This window comes from Podarcis liolepis, assembly GCF_965112155.1.
Source record: "Podarcis liolepis genome assembly, chromosome: 14".
Classification (NCBI taxonomy): domain Eukaryota; kingdom Metazoa; phylum Chordata; class Lepidosauria; order Squamata; family Lacertidae; genus Podarcis; species Podarcis liolepis.
Genome location: NC_139569.1, coordinates 49,307,417 through 49,327,418, shown reverse-complemented (window position 1 = coordinate 49,327,418; position 20,002 = coordinate 49,307,417). Strand labels below are relative to the sequence as shown.

Sequence of the window (20,002 nt, the reverse complement as noted above, 5' to 3'; positions counted from 1 at the left end):
GTCAAGACATTGTGGCCAAGATTATCTTTGGTATGTTTTCTTTAGATTTCTTAATATGTCTTAACCAATTTATTCATTACTACAGTTCAGCTTTTGCGGCAGACCGACAGAGGAAAAGAAAACTTCTGGAAGACTCTTCCCTAAACAGCAAATTGTTAAAAATAAATGTAGGTACAACATAATTTTGGAGCAGATTTCATTAATCAGTGGAGCTCATTTAGTAAATGTCCTGGGCTGTTAGCATACCTTTCTAACATACTCTTGCCTGCTGGTTCTTGAGTGACACTCCAGTGTTTGGTGGTGCACACACAATTGTGTATTGAAATAGGCTCATTACCTCATCTAGTTTTAAATACTAACGCCTCCAAAGAGGTCACTATTCTGACTGCCCAAAATATTTTTAATTTGAAGCAAGTCTTATTCTTTAGGGTACCGGATCTTGAGCTACCATTCTGTTCTGGGCATGTGGAGACAAGGATGACAATCTTTTTTCTATCAAAGGTCATTGACTCACCAGGTGGCCAGTCAATTAACAGAGGCCCCAGTTGATTTTTTTCTTGTGAATTAACGACCTGTGGGGGTCTTTTTAAAAGTCTCCCTCCCTCCCAACTCCAAGATTTCTTAATGCTGCAGGCTAGAGTAGAACTGTGGCAGTCTTCATGTCTTTGCTGGTGCTCATACTTGCCCAAACAGGGCAGATGAAATCCTTCATGCACTGCCTCCTTCTTGCTAGTCACGGAGAAAAGAGGGAACAGCTTTCTTGTCCCAGCTGCTTGCAAAACCAGTAGAAACACCAAGTGCATGTGATCCTGCTGATAAGGGGAAGGGAATGCAAGAACCATTACAGTATCTTCTCACTGCTGTTGTCGCTGTCGTGGCTTCTTTGCTGGGCCTTGCACTTGCCTGTGCAATTGGGCACTGTGCCTCTGCCTGCTCAGGAAGGCTAGAGCAGGCTGTGGTGTCTGATAAGGCCTGGAGAGCCCTTTGGACTGGTTGCAACTTGGCTGCAAGTTTCCCAGACATGGCCTGGAGGAAAGCTGGGTTCATTCATTCTAAAATTCTGCCCTGCATAATTTCCTAAAGGAACCCAAGCTAGCTAAGAGATCAAATGACAAGACAAATAACAAATAAAATAATTCCATGCTTTTAGCATAAAGCTCCCCCATGTGACCTTGAACAGCATATCCTGCTCTCAACCTAGCCCACGTTACATGCAGAATCGAAAATATTAATAAAGAATAAATACTATTTTGCTTGCAAAGTGGACCTAATAAGAGAAGTATTATTATTAATTTATTATATTATGTATTATCTTATTTATTTATTATCTGGGTCACTGGTGGTCTCAGCCCAGCCAGAATTAGGTGTGAAAATTTGGGTGCTTTGTTCCTCTGGTGGGCACACAGCTGTTCCACTTGTGCAATTTGTGACAGTCCTTTCACAAGCTGTGTTAAAGCTTTGTGGGTTTGGCTCGAATCTATCCTTCTGTGTGTTCTGAATTCTGTGTGGCATACTCTCATTGGATGAGAGTATTTATATGTAATACTTTTAAAACTTGATGTAGGCATGTAGCCCTCTGTTTCAAAGAAAGCAGGTGGCTGGAAGATGATGTATAGCCTATTGTAAGATGACTTGTTTGCCTTGATGTCTCTGGTTCACAGGGAAGCACCACAGCCCTGTGTGCTACAGGCCTTCGGAATCTGGGTAACACATGTTTCATGAATGCGATTCTTCAGTCACTCAGGTACTCATTGCTTTATTTTTAAAAATCCCACTTCTGTAATTGGCTTCTAGGCTAAGTGTTATTGTGCACCCTGTGATGTATTGAGAGAGTAGGACATTTCACTGAGGCTAAAATATGTGCATCCGAAGGGTCTCTCTACACCCAGAAGAGCAAGTTTTGGAGCTCCATTTATGTCAGTTTGCATTCCCACCAGTGGCATATCTAAAACTGACAAAACCCTGTAATATATTTGCAAATAAAACTTCCTGTGATGTTTGAGAAGAGGATCCGTAAGACCGACCTCTTACTGTGCAGTTTAATTTCAAGTGTGTTAACATGCAGGTATTTGAGAGGCAATTGTAGAATGTTCAAGTTACATCTGTGTGTACGCTTTATAGCTGCCCTACAGCTATTCATTGCTGGGTTACAAAGAAAACAGTTAAATCCTTTGGTTTCTTTTCTGTCCCTCTTGGTACATATTTCTGGTTCACATCTCTTTCTTTCAACAGTAACATTCAGCAGTTCTGTTGCTACTTCAAAGAATTGCCGGCTGTGGAGCTTCGGAATGGGAAGACTGCAGGCCGGAGAACTTACCATACTCGAAGCCAAGGGGATAACAGCATGTAAGTCTAAACACATCTTGTATACCTATATACATATATATACAAACAGCACACATAGTGTTTATCTGTATCCTTCCATAAAACTATAGAGTTGGAAGGGACCCTGGATCATCTAGCTCAACCACCCAGCACACAAGAATATGTGCTGGTGATCAAAATGGGGATCAAAACCTGCAGCCTTGGCATTAACAGCAGCACGCCCTAACTACTAAGCTATTTCCACTTGTAGCACAGGAAGTGAGACGTTATACTATGTGGGTATCAGTAATACCCTGTGTATTGGCATAATAAGTACCATGCTCTAACCACTGAGCTATCCAGCCTGTAATGCTGGTGTGTGTGGTTGTTCCATATGGTTGTTCCATCTGCATCTTGCAAAGGATCCTAGAATTGTAGAATTGGAAGGGACCACAAGGGTCATCTAGTCTAATCCCCTGCTATGCAGGAAACAACTTTTTGCCCAATGTGGGACTTGAACCCACAACCCTGAGATTAAGAGTCTCATACGATGCTGACTGAGCTATCCAGCCACACGTGCTATCACCATCCGGGGATCCGCCACTGCTCCAAGTCCCAAGCCCTATGCAGGGAATAAATCAGCACACCTGGCTTTGGCCAGTGAGCTATGCTGACTAAAGGGAGCGCCTTCTATACCAGCGCATAAACTCATGCAGGCCCTATTCACGCTTAAAGGCAAACGTTTTAACTACGCATGCATCCCATGTCTTAAAGGCCCCAGCATTTCTTAAAAGGCTCACGTGAACTTCACCTATAGACCCAATATACTAATAAATACATGCAAACCCCACTCATGCTGAGAATCAGGCGTTACCAACCATACGTGCACCCAGTGCCTTAAGAGTCCCATGAGATGCTGCTTCAAAACATGGCAGACAAAATGTAAACCCTGAAATTCCAAATCTGAGATCTACAGGCAGCCACACAGATGGAGCATTTTGAGAATCGGGCACAAGTGCTTCCACAACTAGGGCAGACCTACTGCTGGCATTACAGAAAGCACTAGTCATAATATGGTGCTGTACTTACCCCCCCCCCAACCAAGATCCAGCAGTGTGGCCACATGCATGCAAAATGGCGCCTGCCGCGTGCGAGCAGCAAAGCTTGAGAGGGGCAACTCCAGCGATCGGGCCCGTTGCCTGGGCACTCCTCCGAAAATGTGACCAACTGCGGGCTAAAGCGCTGGCGTGTCCCTGTGCACTTCCAACGCTTCCAAGGGTTAAAGGACTGCAGTGCTCCGCCACACCTGGGAACTTCAGCTGACTCCAGTGCTTGGCTCAGATGAGCTGTGCCTTGCCTCCAGTGCTCCTCTGCACTTGGGGGTATCCTCTGACTCCAGTGCTTTTACCCAATTGTCCCATGACGCTCCTCTCGCTGTGTCTTCTTAGTCTTCTTCCGATGACGCTCTGGGGACAACTGCACTGCTGGTATCAGTTCCGATCCCCTTTTCTACTTTTGGACTGCTCAGATGCAGTCCTCTCCTCCTCCCCTGCCCCCCAAGCCGCTGCAGATAGGGCAAATTTGAATTTGGCGGAAACCCAGCAAGTACCGTGGTGACATGGAGATCTTCTAGATGGTGGACTTCTCAGAGAACGATTGGGTGGCTAGTTAAATATAGGAAAAAAACAAAACACACAACATGGAGCAAGGGGGAGCAACAGAGGTGCCAACTTGTGAGGGAGATGGTGGGCCAAGGTTGTGTGTGGGATCGATTCATGATGCTGGAGGAGGTAGGAATGTGGTGGCAGCACAGCATCAATGGCTGCTGACTCCTCCTCCTTCTGCCACCACTGTCTCGGAGCTGCTTCTCCTCTCCTTCCCCTCTGTGGCAGCAGGAGGAGAATGAGCTGGCCACTGAAGGTACGCCGTGCTTGGCCTTGATTTTTCAGAACATTGGGGGGCACCCCCCCAAAAATATTGGGGTGTCCAAAAGGATTGGGTCCCCAGGAGTTGGCACCCTTGGAGAGGAAGATGGTTCACTGTGTATTCTTGGCACTGGAAATTCAACCCAAACCAGCAAAAAGAGAACCCTTCTCATGCAGATTAATCTAGCTGTGGTGGAAAGATTTAAGGGCAAATTACAAGAAGAACGGTACGCTTCTTCTATCTGGGATGGTCGTCCTCTTCCACTGGGTGTGCAGTTTCGGGAGGGACGCACATGGAGTGGTGAGGGACACCTGCCTAGCCAACCAGAACAACCGAGTCAACCCTGGTAATCAATGGGGTGACAGATGTCTTAGCCAGATCACCCTCACATCCGATATAAATGGACCCTTGAGCACCATGAACTAGAGCAAACCTGTGTTTTCAAATATAGTGGAGTCTTTTTCAGTGAAACAGTGACTTGGAGGTGGCACACCAAGGTGATGAAAATCAGAACGTAGAGAGTGACCAGGGCTCTGAAGAAGTTTTACTTCATAAAGGGCAGGAAACCGTTTGATCCCACGCTGAAAGTATTTGGCAGTAAAGTGATCCCTCAAATGCTTTATGGAGTCAAAAACTGGGGTGAGGATGAGAGTGCTATTAAGGGGTTAGAAATGGTACAAAACCAATTTCTCAAGAGATTATTTTCCCTGCTCAAGGGAACAGCAGTTGCACTCTTATGTACAGAAGCTGGATGGACAACGTTAAGTGCAAGAGCGGACTGTACCAGATTTACTTACCTGAAAAAACTCATCCATGCCATGCGAGCGCTTGCCAGCCTTGTACTATGTGGAATTGGAGAACAGCCAATGGTGGAAATCTAACAACCAATGTAACTTGAATTCTTATTATTTCCATGAGCTAGAGGAGATTATATCCACAGACAAATGTCAATTAAGGGATTGGTGTCATGGGACAGAATCACTACGCAATCTGCAAGTGATCAAATCCTCTAAATGTTCTCCCTGGTTCCCCCTTCTAAAAACAGTCCCTTTTAGAGCCAGTCCCCTGCTGAATCTCCGGCCAGCCTCACTAAGAATTACTTTTATCGAGCTGCATTTTCAAGCTATGCCCTTCGCCCTCTTGGATGGACAATACCACAGGGTATACTGTACAAAGACAGACTCTATATGTGGGCAACTGCAGGTGGACAACATCTTGCACTATTTACTGTATTGCCCGCTATACACTGGTCCTAGGAGGCGATTTCTCACCCAACCACCTGTACAAGAAAGCTGTCTCTCCCTTCTACAGCTTCTTAGTGATGCAAACACTTCAGTGGCTCGCAAAGTTGCCCTTTTTGCTCTGGTGGCCAAAAAGAGCAGAAAGAAGACCCTGGACAATATAGCATTGAACTGTAAGGGTGACAGAGAGATCTAAACAGAGACTATTATTTGAGGTGAAGCATCCTTTTATTTGTGTATTTATTTTTGATTCAGATTTGTTATGGCCAATGGCTAGAACAATAAAGTTATTTGGATTGGATTACAAGAAGAAATTCAGGTAATCCACAGCTATCATGAATGGTTTTAGAGGAGTCTAATAATCTCTGTGGGGTTAGGAATGTCTTCCCACAGTGCCAGGAAATGTGAGCTGCTGCCCTCACCACTGAGGAGCAGAAAGTGGTATCTATAGATGTGGTCTCTCTCTCTCTTGCCACCTGATTGAAAATTCCCCGTTCTACCCAGTAACCTGAGGTGGTCAGGAAAGCCCTACATTCAGCTAAACATGATACAGCCTGGTTTGTTAGCTAACTTTCTCTCCAGAAGAGATTCGAGCCCTGAAAAGCCTCAGGCAAATCACATTCGTAGTCTCAATTTTCCATCTGTGAATCGAGAATAACACTACTTTGTTTGTAGGTCATGACTTAAAATTCGGCTGGCATGCATGTTTTTAGTATGGGAAAGTGAAAATTTATAAAAGTTTTATGAACCATATTCTTAGGAAGAATCTGTATAGAGTTTGGGAGAAATATAAAAATCTGCTGGAAAGGAAAACACTTTTATGGCCATCTCCTATCGAGTCTATTAAAATTAGGAGAATTAATATGGATAGACAGTGCACACTTTACAGGGGGGGAATGACCTAATCAATAGAAAATGTAAGGAGCCATGTTACAGATTGATTACAATACCATCAGGTATTTTTTAACCCATTTAAAACATTTTTATTAAAGATTTCTTGGTTTACAAAAGTATATGCAATGTCTCTTTTTTCAAGTTACCTTTTCTACAGATCAGTTTCATTTGTTGAGACATTAGTGTTACATTAGGAAGAAAAGGGGGAAGGTGGAGGGGGTCATGGTGAGTGGGGGTGGGGTTGAGTGGCAATGCTTCTATTAAAAACTTTTCAATTTTCTTCCACAGTTCATTGGTAGAAGAGTTTCGGAAGACTCTGTGTGCTTTGTGGCAAGGGAGTCAAACAGCGTTCAGCCCTGAATCATTGTTTTATGTTGTTTGGAAAATCATGCCAAACTTTAGGTAAGTCCTATAAGAAAAGGAGGAATGCTGTTAGCAACTCAGTGACTCTCCAGAACGATGGCATTTTGTTGTCCCTGAATGCAATGTTACCTTGCTCTTGAGAGCTTCTAGCTCTATAGGAATGATGCCCACCGTGTGCCAGTTAGGCTCTTATTCTTCCAGTATACAGAGGAAGCAGTGTTAGTGGTTTTTGAGTGTTTTTGTTGTATTTGAGGTCTAGCAGGGCTAAGTCATGCCAAGTTCTTAGTCTGTGCAACATGGCTTAAGTACCTGACAGAACCCAAACCTTTGCTTTTGGCAAGGACTGTGCTTAAAAATGTACAGCTCTAGCGGGTTCAAGCAAACATACTGGGCAAAACTTCCTTGATTCTCTCAATATTGAATTCGTTTCTGTCATTGTAGTTATAAATAAGTGCTGCCAAGAGAATAAATCTGTGTGCAATAGGCATTTTGCACCCAGGCTGTCAAAAAGAACAGTTCACACAAGTAAATCCAAGTGTCATTCCTCTCCAAGGTCTCCCTGTCCTGGCCCCTGAACCTCTTTCAAAGGAGCACTGAACCCTATTAGGATTAATTGTGCAGAAGGTAAGTTGCTCCATATTTTCAGGTAGTAAAGATGTTCTGTTGATGTATTAATGCCTCTAGCAGTGCTGAAAAGATGCTCTGAATGCACACCCCGAGCCTGTGAAGTGAGAAACCCAGGCCATTCCTTTCCCTCTTCCAGTAACTGTGTGTCTATCCCTGGCTGATGAGAATCAAGGAAGTTTAGCACCAGTAGTTTCAGGCAATGGGCAAAAGTCATAATCGTGCTTCCTACAATACTTTTGGCCAGTTATCCTCCTCAACAGTTGTTTGAAGTCAAAGTAAGAGCTCTGCTCCCTAAGTTGGCTCCAGCAGATTTTCAGCACTGTGGGTTTGTTTGCTTTTAACAGAAAGGGATGTTAATGACAATAAATATATTATGGCACTCGAATGCATTTCATCAGATGGAGGAAATGTTATCCTTGGTTGGCATTGCAGGTATATGTATACCTAAGGGAATCAGAGAGTGAAAAAAGTAGACAGTGAGATCAGAGGGAAAAGAATTTGAAAAAATACATGGACAATTATATAAAGTTTAAATGTGTGAAAAATAACCAATATTCATAAAGCATTTTGGCATTGCTAAGCTAATATAATATGGGGGGGACACCCTGCCGTAGTCTGTCTTTTTTGCATCTTGTTTCCCTCCGGTCTCTTGTTTGTTTCTTCTTTGCACTCATTGCCAACTGAGACTATTACTTCACGCATCTGAGGAGCTGGACTCTCACGTCTGTTACATCTTTAAGGCGCCATGAGACTTCATTTTTGCTGTGATAGACTAACATAGCTCCCCCTTTCTAAAAGAGTGTTGCTGTTGCTCCAGCCCTATGCTGATTCAAGCATGTGACTGCACTGAAGAGTCTTGTTTCTGAAGCAATCTCAGAGAAGGGCTCTGCTTGTATAGTGATGGATCTACAATTCTGTCTCTTCCTCCCGCCCCCAGCAGTATTCTTAACATGTGCAAGTCATCATTAGATGCTCTGTGCTTGAACCCGCCTTGAGTTAGGCTGAGAGAAAGGCTGTTTCTTTCTTGGAGACTTTACAAATATTTCCCTGTTGAGAAAATATGAACAATATGGACCAAACCTTTTCGGGTGGCTTTGTTTGGCATACTCATTTGAGAAAGTGTATGCTTGGAAGGCTTTTCGTGAGCAGTTTTAAGTTTGTTTCCCATTTTTCAAACTGTGGGTGGATCCAGCTCGGGCCCAGGTTTCACTGTCCTCTAGCCTCGCTTCCCAGTCTGAAAAAAAGAACTCGGAGGAAAACTATAAAATCCTTAGTGAGATTGTCTTGATTAGGAATGTTATCGATTCCAGATAATTTTGTGTACTTAATAGCACATATAATACCTTCTTTGCCAAGAAATATAATTGTATAAAATCCTGTAGTGGACTGTAAACACTGACATTGCTTAGAAGCTTTGGTTTTGTACAAATTTCAGGCGAATCTGGTGTGCCATTTGTTTGTTTAACCAATTTATAGACTGTCTAATATATATATTTAAAAGCTTCTAAGTAGTTTTACAAAGTAGAAGTTATAAAATCAAAAGACTACAGCAGAAAGTAAAACGAAATACATGCCGTCAATAAAAATCCAGTCAAAACCCTGAAATAAAATGCTGAGCAATGCAGTCTAAAAATGTAATTATATATTTGCTGTGATTAGAAAGCTAAACGGTAATTTTTTTGTTTTCTCTATTGGTTTCTTACTTGTATCCCTGGGTAAATTTAAAAATGGATTCATATTGTGCACCAGGAAATGACCCATCTAGACAATGAGAGGCTTCTCTACACATTTTTATCAACACATTTATTTTATTTTCCATTCCTTCTCCTACCTAGGTTTCAGTGTCTTTTTCTCCTTCCCCCAAGTCAGTCCTCATTTTGCTGTTCTGTTTTTTTGTTTTGTTTTGTTTTTTGGTACTTCTGCCAACCTTGGGGATCCTCCAAAATGTACTGATACGTCCCTGTTTTGTGTCTGGTGGTGCTGTTCTGACTCCATAAGTGCATTAATTTTCCCACTGAATGCTGGGAATGGGACACACAATAAGTAGCAAGCATTCTCTGGAATTGGGTGGATGCACTGGGTACTGTGCTGAAAGCATAACCCCAGTTTTGCTGCATGAGCCATGAAATGGCATCCAGTTGTAGTTAGAGCACACAAGAAGCAAGAGAGCAGTAAGGATATTACTATTATAGGCAGGTAGATGCCACAGCAAATGTCCACATACAGGGGATGTACACCATTCAGTTGATTATTTTTTGTTTTGTTTTCCTATATCTCAGTCGGGCAACCCACAGGCCCCATAGCACACCCACTGAACCGCTCTCCCTCTTTCTTCCTGTCAGTCCTTTTTCGGCTCATGCTGGTTATGGGTGCTACAGAGCTGGCTGCCATGTTTTCTTATATTAATGTGCATGGGCACAGGGGTGTAGGAAGGGGAGCAGGGGGCGGTCTGCCCCGGGTGCCATCTCTGAGGGAGGTGACAAAAAGGCACCCTGCATGGGCACACTTGTCAGCCTGGGCACTTTCATGAAGAAACATTGCTGCTGGTCCTGGAGAAGCAGACAGGAGATCCATGAATAGGTGGATTCCTAAAGTGGCAGCTGTTGCGATGAGGTGTTGGTGGTAGCCAGAACTCATTCCCCAACTTCCGTGTGTGCTTGGTTTACTTTTGAAATAAAATATGTTCCCTTGTGTTAGGGCTATAGTACAATATAAGTTCATATTGCAGAACATTTGCAATGCCTGCAGTGTGTTCATTTTAGAGTTGTTTTCACAGTGTTTTTAAAATACATAAATGTCCCATTCTCTGTCTTGAAAATAAACCATTTAGATAAAGTAAATTGCACTACAAGTACAAAACTCCCACCGCCTTCACAACCTTACCACATTGGCATATTTCAAAATGTGTTTCGCATTGCTGGATTTTCTTTCAGCTCCGAATAAGTTTTGCATTTGAGCTATTGTAGGGAAGCTTGTTGGCCTTTTGTTTGGTTGTAGAACTACAGGGCCATATATCTGTGTGTCACAGTGGCAAGAATGATCGCTCTGAGCCTTTTTTTATTATAAAGTGATACATCCAATGTAATTGAAATTTCCTGATTTGTAAGCCATGCCATGTAATGTGAATTATGTACCAATGTAAGTAAGCAGTCTGTATATTCATTGATGTCTTTGTGTTAAGGGGCTACCAGCAGCAAGATGCCCATGAATTCATGCGTTACCTTTTGGACCATCTGCACTTGGAACTCCAAGGAGGCTTCAATGGTGTTTCCCGCTCAGTCATCTTGCAAGAGAATTCGGGTCTTTCTGGTGGCAGTAGATGCTGCATGTAAGAAGAGAGGTTTTTAATCTGGTTTCCTCAAACCATAAGATCTGAAGTGTAGGGCAGAAAATGCAAATTATGTAGTTTCTAGACAACAAAGATTGGGAGTGGCCTTTGGCAGAAGTTTGTCAGAAAAATGCTCACACAGGTTGGGAGCCAGCATGTTAGCAGCTGGGTTTGGCTTTCAGCCTCTGATCATGCTGAAGGCTGACTCCTGGGAGCTGACAAGTTATCTTCAATGGATAATTATTTCCCACCACAGCTGATGCCTCCTGCCAACCTAGCAGTTCAAAAGCACGTCAACGTGCAAGTAGATAAATAGGTACCGCTCCAGTGGGAAGGTAAACGGCGTTTCCGTGCGCTGCTCTGGTTCGCCAGAAGCGGCTTAGTCATGCTGGCCACATGACCTGGAAGCTGTATGCCGGCTCCCTCAGCCAATAAAGCGAGATGAGCGCCGCAACCCCAGAGTCGGCCACGACTGGACCTAATGGTCAGGGGTCCATTTACCTTTTACAGCTGATGCACTTTATTGGTGGGGTAAGCAGAAATTCCTGGAGAGTAGCCCGGCATCCCAACTCCCCCCCCCCCCCATAACCATGTGGCATTTTTCTGCGTCATGTCCAGTTACCTCACATTGCCCTTTGTATGCCAGGAGGTGAGGTGACACATGGGGAGTATGTCCCTTGGAAACATGGACCTCTTGTACCAAGCAGATGAAGTGGGAGAGTGGCCAGTTAAATGGAAGCATCCTCATCTGCAGAAGTGGTGCTTCCATGCCTCAGCAATGTGTCTGCCTTTGAGGGATAGGTGAAGGGAAGTACAAAGGTTGAGCTTTAGGGTTCAGCCTTTTGAAAGTATAGGAGATGGGTGCAGTAGCCCTCTCCAGCCCTCTCCTGATCCTAGAGGTAGAACAGAGCCATCATCAATAACTAGTTGCCATTGGTAGCCTTATGTCCTTCCACAAATTTCTTTAATCATCCTTTAAATTCATCCAAGTTGGTAGCCATCACCACATCTTGCTGGAGTTAATTCCATAGTGTAACTATGCACTCTGTGTGTGGAAAAAGTACTTTTCTCCCAGCATTCAACTTCATCGGGTGTTCCTGGGTTCTGCTGTTATGAGAGAAGGAGAAAAATGTTTTTGTACAGTATACTCCTCCTCAACCACAACTGGTGCTTCTTCATTTATTTATCTGGGGATACTTTTTGCCACTTGGACAGAGCATAACATTTATGTTGTATTTGGGGCAATATTAGTAGCCCCATTTCTGAATGTAAGCACCTCTCCATATCTGTTCTAAGAAACTTAGATGACCTAAAGCAGTGTTTCCCAACCGGTGTTCCGCGGCACACTAGTGTGCCGCCGAACATTGCCTTGTGTTCCGTGGGAGGGAGACGGGCGAGTCGGGCGGCGAGAGGCGGGGCGGCGGCGGCGAGCACACGCGGGGCGGCGAGCGAGCGAGCGAGCTCCCACATCCCATCGCCGCTCGCTTCGGCCGGCCTACTGGAGGAAGGCGCGAAAACCCGGCGGGCTTTTGGGTGGGCGCCAAGCAAGAAAGGCGGGAAGGCTCTGGTCCCTCCCCTCCCGGCGGGGCTCCCGCACGCACCTTTCTGCGCCGCCGCGTCCCGCCTGAGCAGCAACAGGAGGAGGAGGAGGGAGGCCAGCGCCGGCCGGGTCCCCCGGGGGAGCGGGCGCTCCGGGCTGCTCACCATACCCCGCGTCTCGGGCGCAGCAGCCGGCAGTCCGAATGCATCCCGAGCCGCGCTGCTCTCGCCTTGCCTCCTTCTTCGCGCCTCCTCCCGGCTCGCGCGCCGTCCCTGCGCGGATCCGTCCAGCCTCCGGCCGCCGCCGCCGCCCCCTCCTCTTCCTCTCCTTCCCCCACCCACCAACCCGCACGGCGCGCTCCCACCGCCCCCGATGGGCGCAACCACTTCCGGGTCCGCTGCAGCCGCCCCTTCCCCGCCTCCGGCAGCCGAAAGTCCCCCAGCGGAGCCCGTCTGGCCGCTCCCCCCGCTCCCTGCCCACCTCCCGGTGTTGAGGCGCCCTCTTTCGTTGCTTCGCGGGGAGGGAAAAAACTTTAACTTTTGTGCGTCCCTCCCGGCGTGACGCTGCGCGCTGACGGGGCGGGGCTTTAATGGTGGTGTGCCGCGAGATTTTTTTCCGGTAAACAGGTGTGCCGTTGCCCAAAAACGTTTGGGAAACACTGACCTAAAGGATGTTTTCAGCATGGCTAGGGGCTCTTGGTGCTAGTTGAATGTGACCAGCTGTGCAGTGCTGACCCTTTTCTCCTTGTAATGTTATCTTCAGAAATGGCACGTCTACTGTTGTCACAGCCATCTTTGGAGGCATTCTGCAGAATGAAGTCAACTGCTTGATATGTGGGACTGAATCCAGAAAGTTTGATCCATTCCTAGGTAAATCAAGCATCTTGAAAAGTTTTATGAGCAGATGTTATGTTTTTGACATTAGAAACTAATTTTGAAATTGCCTGTGTCTTCTTTAGACCTTTCGCTAGATATTCCAAGTCACTTCCGAAATAAACGTAAGAACCAAGAAAATGGACCAATGTGTACATTACCAGGTAGGTGGTGGTGTTTTTTTAAACCCTTGCCATCTGCATATATCAATTGCCTTTTTTGCCTCTTTCATCAGTATTTTTATTTAGATTATTAGAGGGATGGGTCAAAAAGCAGAGGAAATGACTTTAATCATGTCAATTCAATTGTTCTAGATTGTCTTCGCAGTTTTACAGACCTGGAAGAACTTGATGAAACAGAGCTCTATATGTGCCACAAATGTAAAAAGAAGCAAAAGTCCACCAAGAAATTTTGGATTCAGAAACTACCAAAGGTGAGATCTAGGAGTTGAAATTTGTAAAAGATTATGGATCTCAGCCTTCTGCAAACTGGTGCCTCCCATATAATTTGGACTACAGCTCCCTATTTGCCTCAGCCAGCACAGCTGGGTTTAGAGATGAGCAGAAACGACTTACCTGATAATAAGCAACACTCAAGATAGAACAGACTCAGACAAGAGGAATTATTTAAAAATTAGGATTCAAGGGACTGGAGTTTTAAAGGAAGGGTCTTAGTGAGAGAGTGATTTTGATTGGCAGAAGGAGATATTCATATCATAAGCAACCCCCCCCCCCAAAAAAAACCAGCCACCACTCTTCCAGTGTTACTGCTGCTAAGAGAATGAACTAGCAGAGGGAAATGGAAAACAGTGGCGCAGGTCTGTCATATTACTTTATCATCCTTCCTATATGATTGAAGACATTCCTCCTAAAGTCATTCTTTGGTTGGAAGTTAGAGCTGTCAGTCACAAAATGAACTTCTCTTTCATGCCTGGCCTTTTCTATTATGGAGAGCTTGTAGAGAAAAGTTTAAACTTGTTGCCTGTTCCTTGGAAGAAGCGTCAAAGATTCTGATTTGGGTCAGAGAAGGGCCAAATCTTTTGAAAACAAACCACTTTGAAAGTGCACGCTCTGACCAAAGTGAATGCACACCCCAAACCTGAAGTGGGATGTTGCTTCAGTGTTCATTCTGCGGTAAAATAGCTTGTATCTCAGAGCTGCAGTACTTTTGTCATTTTTGCTACTACATATGGGCCTTTTGGGGGGAGGAGGGGAAATGTTTTATTTCTGGAATTTTATCTTTAAGCAAACTTGGAAGTTTCTGCTAGTATCATGTGGATATGAATGTGACAGCTACTTTGCTATGATACGCTCTTGACATGCAGAGGAGGTGGCAGTTCTGTTGTTTTTAAAGTACTCCTCCATTAAGGAATTTGTGGCATGTCCTTCGGCTTATGTGCCATTTTTAATTCCACAGGTGCTGTGCTTACATCTAAAACGCTTTCACTGGACAGCTTATCTGAGGAACAAAGTGGACACGTATGTTGAGTTTCCCCTGAGAGGCCTAGACATGAAATGTTACTTGCTAGAGGTACAGTGACTTGCCATGGGGAGCTGCTAGTCAGGGGCCCTGGAATGCTGCTGGGAAATTCTCAATTCCTCTTCTCTCTTGTCTCTCTTCCTTGTCCCCCTCCCAATTGCAGCCAGAAAACAGCGGTCCAGAAAGCTGTCTGTATGACCTTGCAGCTGTGGTGGTGCACCACGGTTCAGGGTGAGTATGATTGGACCCTGGAGGCTCTTTTGCCTTTCTGGGTTGATGATTGAAAGGCTTCTCTGCTGTAAAACCTGCATCACTCCACTGGGAACCAGGCATTAATTGAAAAAGAATGCATGGGAACGACTGGAAGTGGTGACTAGAGAGGGAGCCTTGCTATGTCAACCTCATCTATGCAGAATGACCTTGTTAGCTTTGCTTATCTTGTTAATTCCCCTTTTGTTTAATAAATCAATAAAGAGATGCAACGCTTTGCCTGAAAATATTGTCTGTGGTCCTGATAGAAATTTTATACTTCACAATCTTATTTGAGTTACTTAAATGAAATGGAAATACATTTAATTCCTACATGAGAGGTAGCTGGTCACATTTGATTTTTTGTTTAAAAGTGCAGTCATCCAGGTGAGAAGCAGCTTGTTGTCAGAGGAGCTGTTTTTTTTTCAAAAGGAGAGCTCTCGTATCTAGAAGACAAATGCCTCTTGATCTAGATTGGAGTCAACATAAATTAACACACAAAAAGATAATTCAGAATTAGAACTATTTAAATGTGGGATCTTGGTTCTTTCCCAAAACCCTGAATGGATTACAATCCAGCTGGCTTCACATTATATGGTCTGACTGTAACTGACCAGGCGACACTCTCAAAAATGATGTAGGCTGATTAGTGGCTGGTCTGTTAGACTTGGGCCTGAGATGTGGGTTCCACTGTTCCACTTGTTATGTGGCCCTGAGCAAGTCCCATGACCCCCAAAGGGCTCCTGCTTGTAGCAACAGAAAAAGAAAATGCAGTGCTGAATAGCTTCTGGCAAAAACAGGGCCTGAGGTTCTTCCTGAATAAGCCAACAGCATCAACTAAATAAGTCATATTTATTTTCTCTATGACATGGGGGAGGGGTAGCCACTCTTGCTTCATGCACCAGGCATTGTGGGGACCCTGGCTGGTTGATTATGGGTTAAACTGCTGGCAAATTTAAGGAGACGCCTTGGCTAAGTAAATGCTGGGAATAGAAGTAGAGAAGTATTCCAGTCAAAAAGTAAGGCAGTGAAGACCAAACTAATGGAGAGCACTCCCAATGGATGCTGCCCCATCCCTTGAGCAGGCCAGGACTGAAGGGGTGCAGACTTTTCCCAGTGGATGCTTCAGACTTGCATAAGCCCAGCCTTGAGAGTGAGCAGGAGGAGAGAACCTCTTCCACCAACAGGCTGCATTTATCTTTGCATGGCTATGTGCCTAAGGCTCCTGAGCATTAGAAGGCATTCTGGAAATGTTTCATATCAGTGTTTGCGTTGGATGTATCCAATGAAGGAAAAGGCAATTGAGGCATGGCAAGTATTTTAAGGTGAAGGAAATAGCTGAAACCAGGATCCTTCCCCATGACCTGTTAGCCTTATTTTTAAAATAGAAAGCAGTGAGTTAATTTCCCTCATGCTGTGTTTCTTGATGTTCTCAGGGTTGGCTCTGGACATTATACAGCCTATGCGACTCATGAAGGCCGATGGTTCCATTTCAATGACAGCACCGTGACGCTGACTGATGAGGAGACGGTGGTGAAAGCCAAGGCGTACATTCTCTTCTATGTAGACCGGCAGGCCAAATCAGCATCTGATAAACTTTAATACCTCTTCCTGCCCTGTGCATATCAAGTCCATCAGACAAAACATTTCCAATCCTCCACAGATACTTGATCCAAGACTCTTGATTTCATTGTGCACTTTTCATTTTTTTTCTTGTGGGTTCTGGTTTGTCAGTAGTAGAGTATTTGATTTGTTAACATGGACACAAGCTAACTGTTGTTAGTCATACCAGGAAAAAAACAACACCTCATTTGCTACTTCAACCCAATTTATATATATTGTTTCAAGAGCTACTTTAGTTGTTTGACTTTGTATATCATTGTATATCAATGTTGGAGTTTGCTTTCTGAAGGCACATTTACATCAAAGAAACTTGAATCCTTCTAATAAGCACATTTGTGTACCTAATTATGAAATAGTCTGGAGGCTTTCAGCTGTTTGGGAAGGCTTTTCTTCTTAAGATCAAGGACTTGTACCAAACACTTTATGTGTGGACAGTTGTTTGGCTGCCTGTAAAAAGAAAAGGAGTGTATGAATTGTGGCCTCATTCAACAGGCCATGTAATCGCTGCTACTCTTTGTCTATGGAGGCTGCTTTCTTTCAAAATTCTCTGTACTTTAGTAGCTGGCTTCATTGTTTATAATAGGAATTTGCTCCATTTTTTCATTTCTCCTTTAAAGCAAGAGGAAAGATTAGTGTTCTACAGCAATTAAGCTATAAAAAAAGCTGAGAAAATTCAGGATTTGCTAGTCTTTCCATTAAGATTAGAACTGTGTGTATAATCCATCTTGTATCTATCATGCATCCTTTTGTCTTGTGATGCCTTGAAGGTAGAATGGAATAGGTAAAATTGCCATCCCTGTATCATGGAAGCAGCAGTCTTGGGTGACTGCAAATGTAGAGACTATAGTCTTCACTAGTATTAATAATCCCTGTTGCAGCATTGCAATGCTGGGTTCCTTGTTGGCATTTCTTTGCTCTGCATCTTGTGGTTTGTTGCTGCAGATTTGGTTTACAGTTGTAAGGAGCCCAGCCCAGCAGGGATTTTGGCTCTCACCGACTAGCTCAAATGAACAGAAGGGTGCTCTCTTGCAACTCTGGCTATTTTGAGGAGAGGCTGGCCCCCTCAGATTGTGCCCATGTGGTTTACACATACTTGATTGCTTTTTCACACACCCAATAGGAAATTATAGCACCATTTTGTGGTGCTATGTTCACCCCAGGGCTTCAAAGTAGAGAAGAGAATCAGGTCGCTGGAGTTAGTGATGAACCTCAGTGATGCCCAAAGGGTCCATGGTAGGGTTATGATCAAGTTCCCTGGGCTTGTAACCCTGAATTGGCATCTGCTTAAGTGAGGAGGCAGAGCGAAAACATCAGGTCACACTATGTGCTATATTTCCTCAGCACCAGCTCCTGCTGGAATTAAGGAGGAAGCTTCAGAAAGTAATGTAAATGTGCCTTTCTTAAAAATTGGCTATGTTAAATAGCTGGGTCTGGTTCTCATTTCTCCCCTTTCTCTTCCACCTTTTGCCTCACTCTTCCCCTCCTCCTTTTTTGTCATGGTATCTTTCCCCTGTGTGAAGACCTTCTTTCTTTTTGGAATGTGGCAGTTGAAATGCAATGCACTTACTTGTTCCTGTTTTTGAAGCCGGCTGTGCAGTGGCTCAGGCACGTCAGTTTGGACAAAGAAGCCTTTTCCTAATTTAGCTCCACCCACCCCTGCAAACACAAATGTCTAATCAGTGAGTTGTGGCAACACAAGTTATTTCTCTTCCTGGTGGAGATTTCCTTATCTGCTGGATTATACTCAGTGAGTCGTGTCAAAGTGACAGATTTGAAGCAGTCAAAGTGTGTACTGCGCCTGGATTAGTATTTTATTTTTACCCTTGTTTGTATAACCTGAGTCTAAAGGGGAGGGTGGGGGGACTTTTTCAGTTCTGCCCCCTCAGCTGCCAGGTGTAGCACTGCCAGCCAGTGACAGTTATGGGCAGGAATGTGCAGCTGGTAATATAGGTAAGCACTAGAGATGCTCTCTGAAAAAAGCACTGGCTTAGTTCACGCTAGTTATCAACACTTCCCGATTAAAGGTTGTTCCCCTGTGTAGTTGTTGGGAACCATGCCCTGTCTTAACCCCCCTCCACCCCCACCCCCATTTCCTGCAAGATGAAGCCTGTCTGCTTCACAAATGGTCCACCACCACCACCCTAGGAAGTTCTGTTGATGGACCAGAGTGTTTCCATTCCACAGACAAAAGGATTAGGCAACTAAGACCCACCCACAAAGGTAAGAGGCAGTCAGACTTTCAGGCACTTGTGGTGACTGGTTGGAAATGGCAGTGTGGTGCTTTTCTCTCCCCCCCCCCCCCCCCGTTCTCTCTCTTTCACTCTCTCGCTCTCACTGGAGTGGTGGTCTGCATCTTGAATACCCTTTGGTGCCTGCGTGCCTCGGGGTTCTAGTGCCATAGCTGTGATTGTTTGCCATTAAAATATTGTGTGTCATCCTCGGTGAGGACTGTTGAGCATTTCGGAAGGGGATTGTTGGCCACAATTCAAATTCCTTCATAGAACATATTCCTCTGAAAGATTTGCCATTAAAGTCTTTTCTCTCTGTGCTCATTGTGTGAGAATCAGTTTTCCTGAGCTTCTGGAAGAAGAGCCCTTTAATGAACGAGATTTACATTTTTGATCAGGGCAAGTAAGAATTGACAGAAGTTCCTGGAAAAGCTCCAGGAAAGCTGGCAGGGAACTTTTTGTAAAAGCTGGTGGAACAGGTTTTTTTCAAGGCCAGAACTGGATCATACTTGTGTACCAGGATAGCCATATTTTGAAGAGCAAAAAAGAGGACACATTCCTTAGGTTATCCTCCTAAGGAAACATGCATACATTTAAGTGCTTAACATTTTATTATAGCACAATCACATATCAAAATATGTACAATTACTCAAAGAAAAATAATATCCTAGTAATGCTTTGATACTGTTGGAATTTAAACCACATTAAGTAAGCTTTCTTTATTTTTTAATCCTAAATATTATTTCTAATACTTTTAGGTTATTGGGAAATCTTCCAATGTTTGTGTTCATTATGCAGAACATGACATACTTCAGTTGTTTTTCGTAAATGTAAGCCAAAAAAGTTAGATTCCAATCAGTTTAAAGCACTGATAATTTTCCAGAAAACTCTTCACCACTGCTAAGTTAAGGAGGGAGACCGGAAGGACCAAGAGGCCACATGCCCAGGGCCCGATGCAGCCAGGGGGGCAGGGGAGAGGCCAGACGACAGGAGCTGTGCTCCAGCGGAAGATCCTTTCCAGCCTCAGAGCCTGGATTCTCCTCCCTCTTGTCCCCCAGGGATATGCCTGCCTCCCTCGCTCTGGAATCCCATGCTCCACACACACAACCGATGTTTCCTCTGCAACCTCTGCCCTACATCTGACCGGTGGAGGGTGGTGTGGAAGAGGAGGAGGAGGAGGAGGAAGTGGCTTTGGCGTTGCGGCTCTAACCTGCCAGCCAAGTCCCGGCAAAGCACACCAGCTGCAGCAGGAGCCCGGATTTGACAGCTCCTTTTTGCTGCCGCTTCTCCCCTGCTGTGTGCACAACTCCTCGCTCCAGTCAGCCAGC

General features: G+C 44.6%; 1 protein-coding gene and 1 long non-coding RNA gene across 4 annotated transcripts in view; one reads left to right on the top strand and one right to left on the bottom strand.

Moving 5' to 3' along the window:
* The window catches only part of USP3 (ubiquitin specific peptidase 3), a 42,758-nt gene extending 23,764 nt beyond the window's left edge, over positions 1–18,994 (top strand). For 2 of the 3 annotated variants that reach the window (XM_083475844.1, XM_083475845.1), the window contains exons 5-15: positions 86–167; positions 1,662–1,744; positions 2,233–2,346; positions 6,654–6,767; positions 10,537–10,683; positions 12,986–13,092; positions 13,182–13,259; positions 13,410–13,528; positions 14,512–14,625; positions 14,738–14,805; positions 16,260–18,994. In XM_083475844.1, coding sequence (XP_083331970.1) covers positions 86–167; positions 1,662–1,744; positions 2,233–2,346; positions 6,654–6,767; positions 10,537–10,683; positions 12,986–13,092; positions 13,182–13,259; positions 13,410–13,528; positions 14,512–14,625; positions 14,738–14,805; positions 16,260–16,425 — 1,192 coding nt within the window. In that variant the 3' untranslated portion in view covers positions 16,426–18,994. The remainder of the gene's footprint in view (positions 1–85; positions 168–1,661; positions 1,745–2,232; positions 2,347–6,653; positions 6,768–10,536; positions 10,684–12,985; positions 13,093–13,181; positions 13,260–13,409; positions 13,529–14,511; positions 14,626–14,737; positions 14,806–16,259) is intronic. The other variant, XM_083475846.1, reaches the window with a different exon arrangement.
* Positions 10,692–13,021, bottom strand: LOC310693703. Its single transcript, XR_014519346.1, has 3 exons — positions 12,887–13,021; positions 11,201–11,992; positions 10,692–10,946 (listed from the first exon to the last, which is right to left on the bottom strand). It is a non-coding gene; the product is annotated as an uncharacterized lncRNA (long non-coding RNA).
* Positions 18,995–20,002: the final 1,008 nt, after the last annotated feature.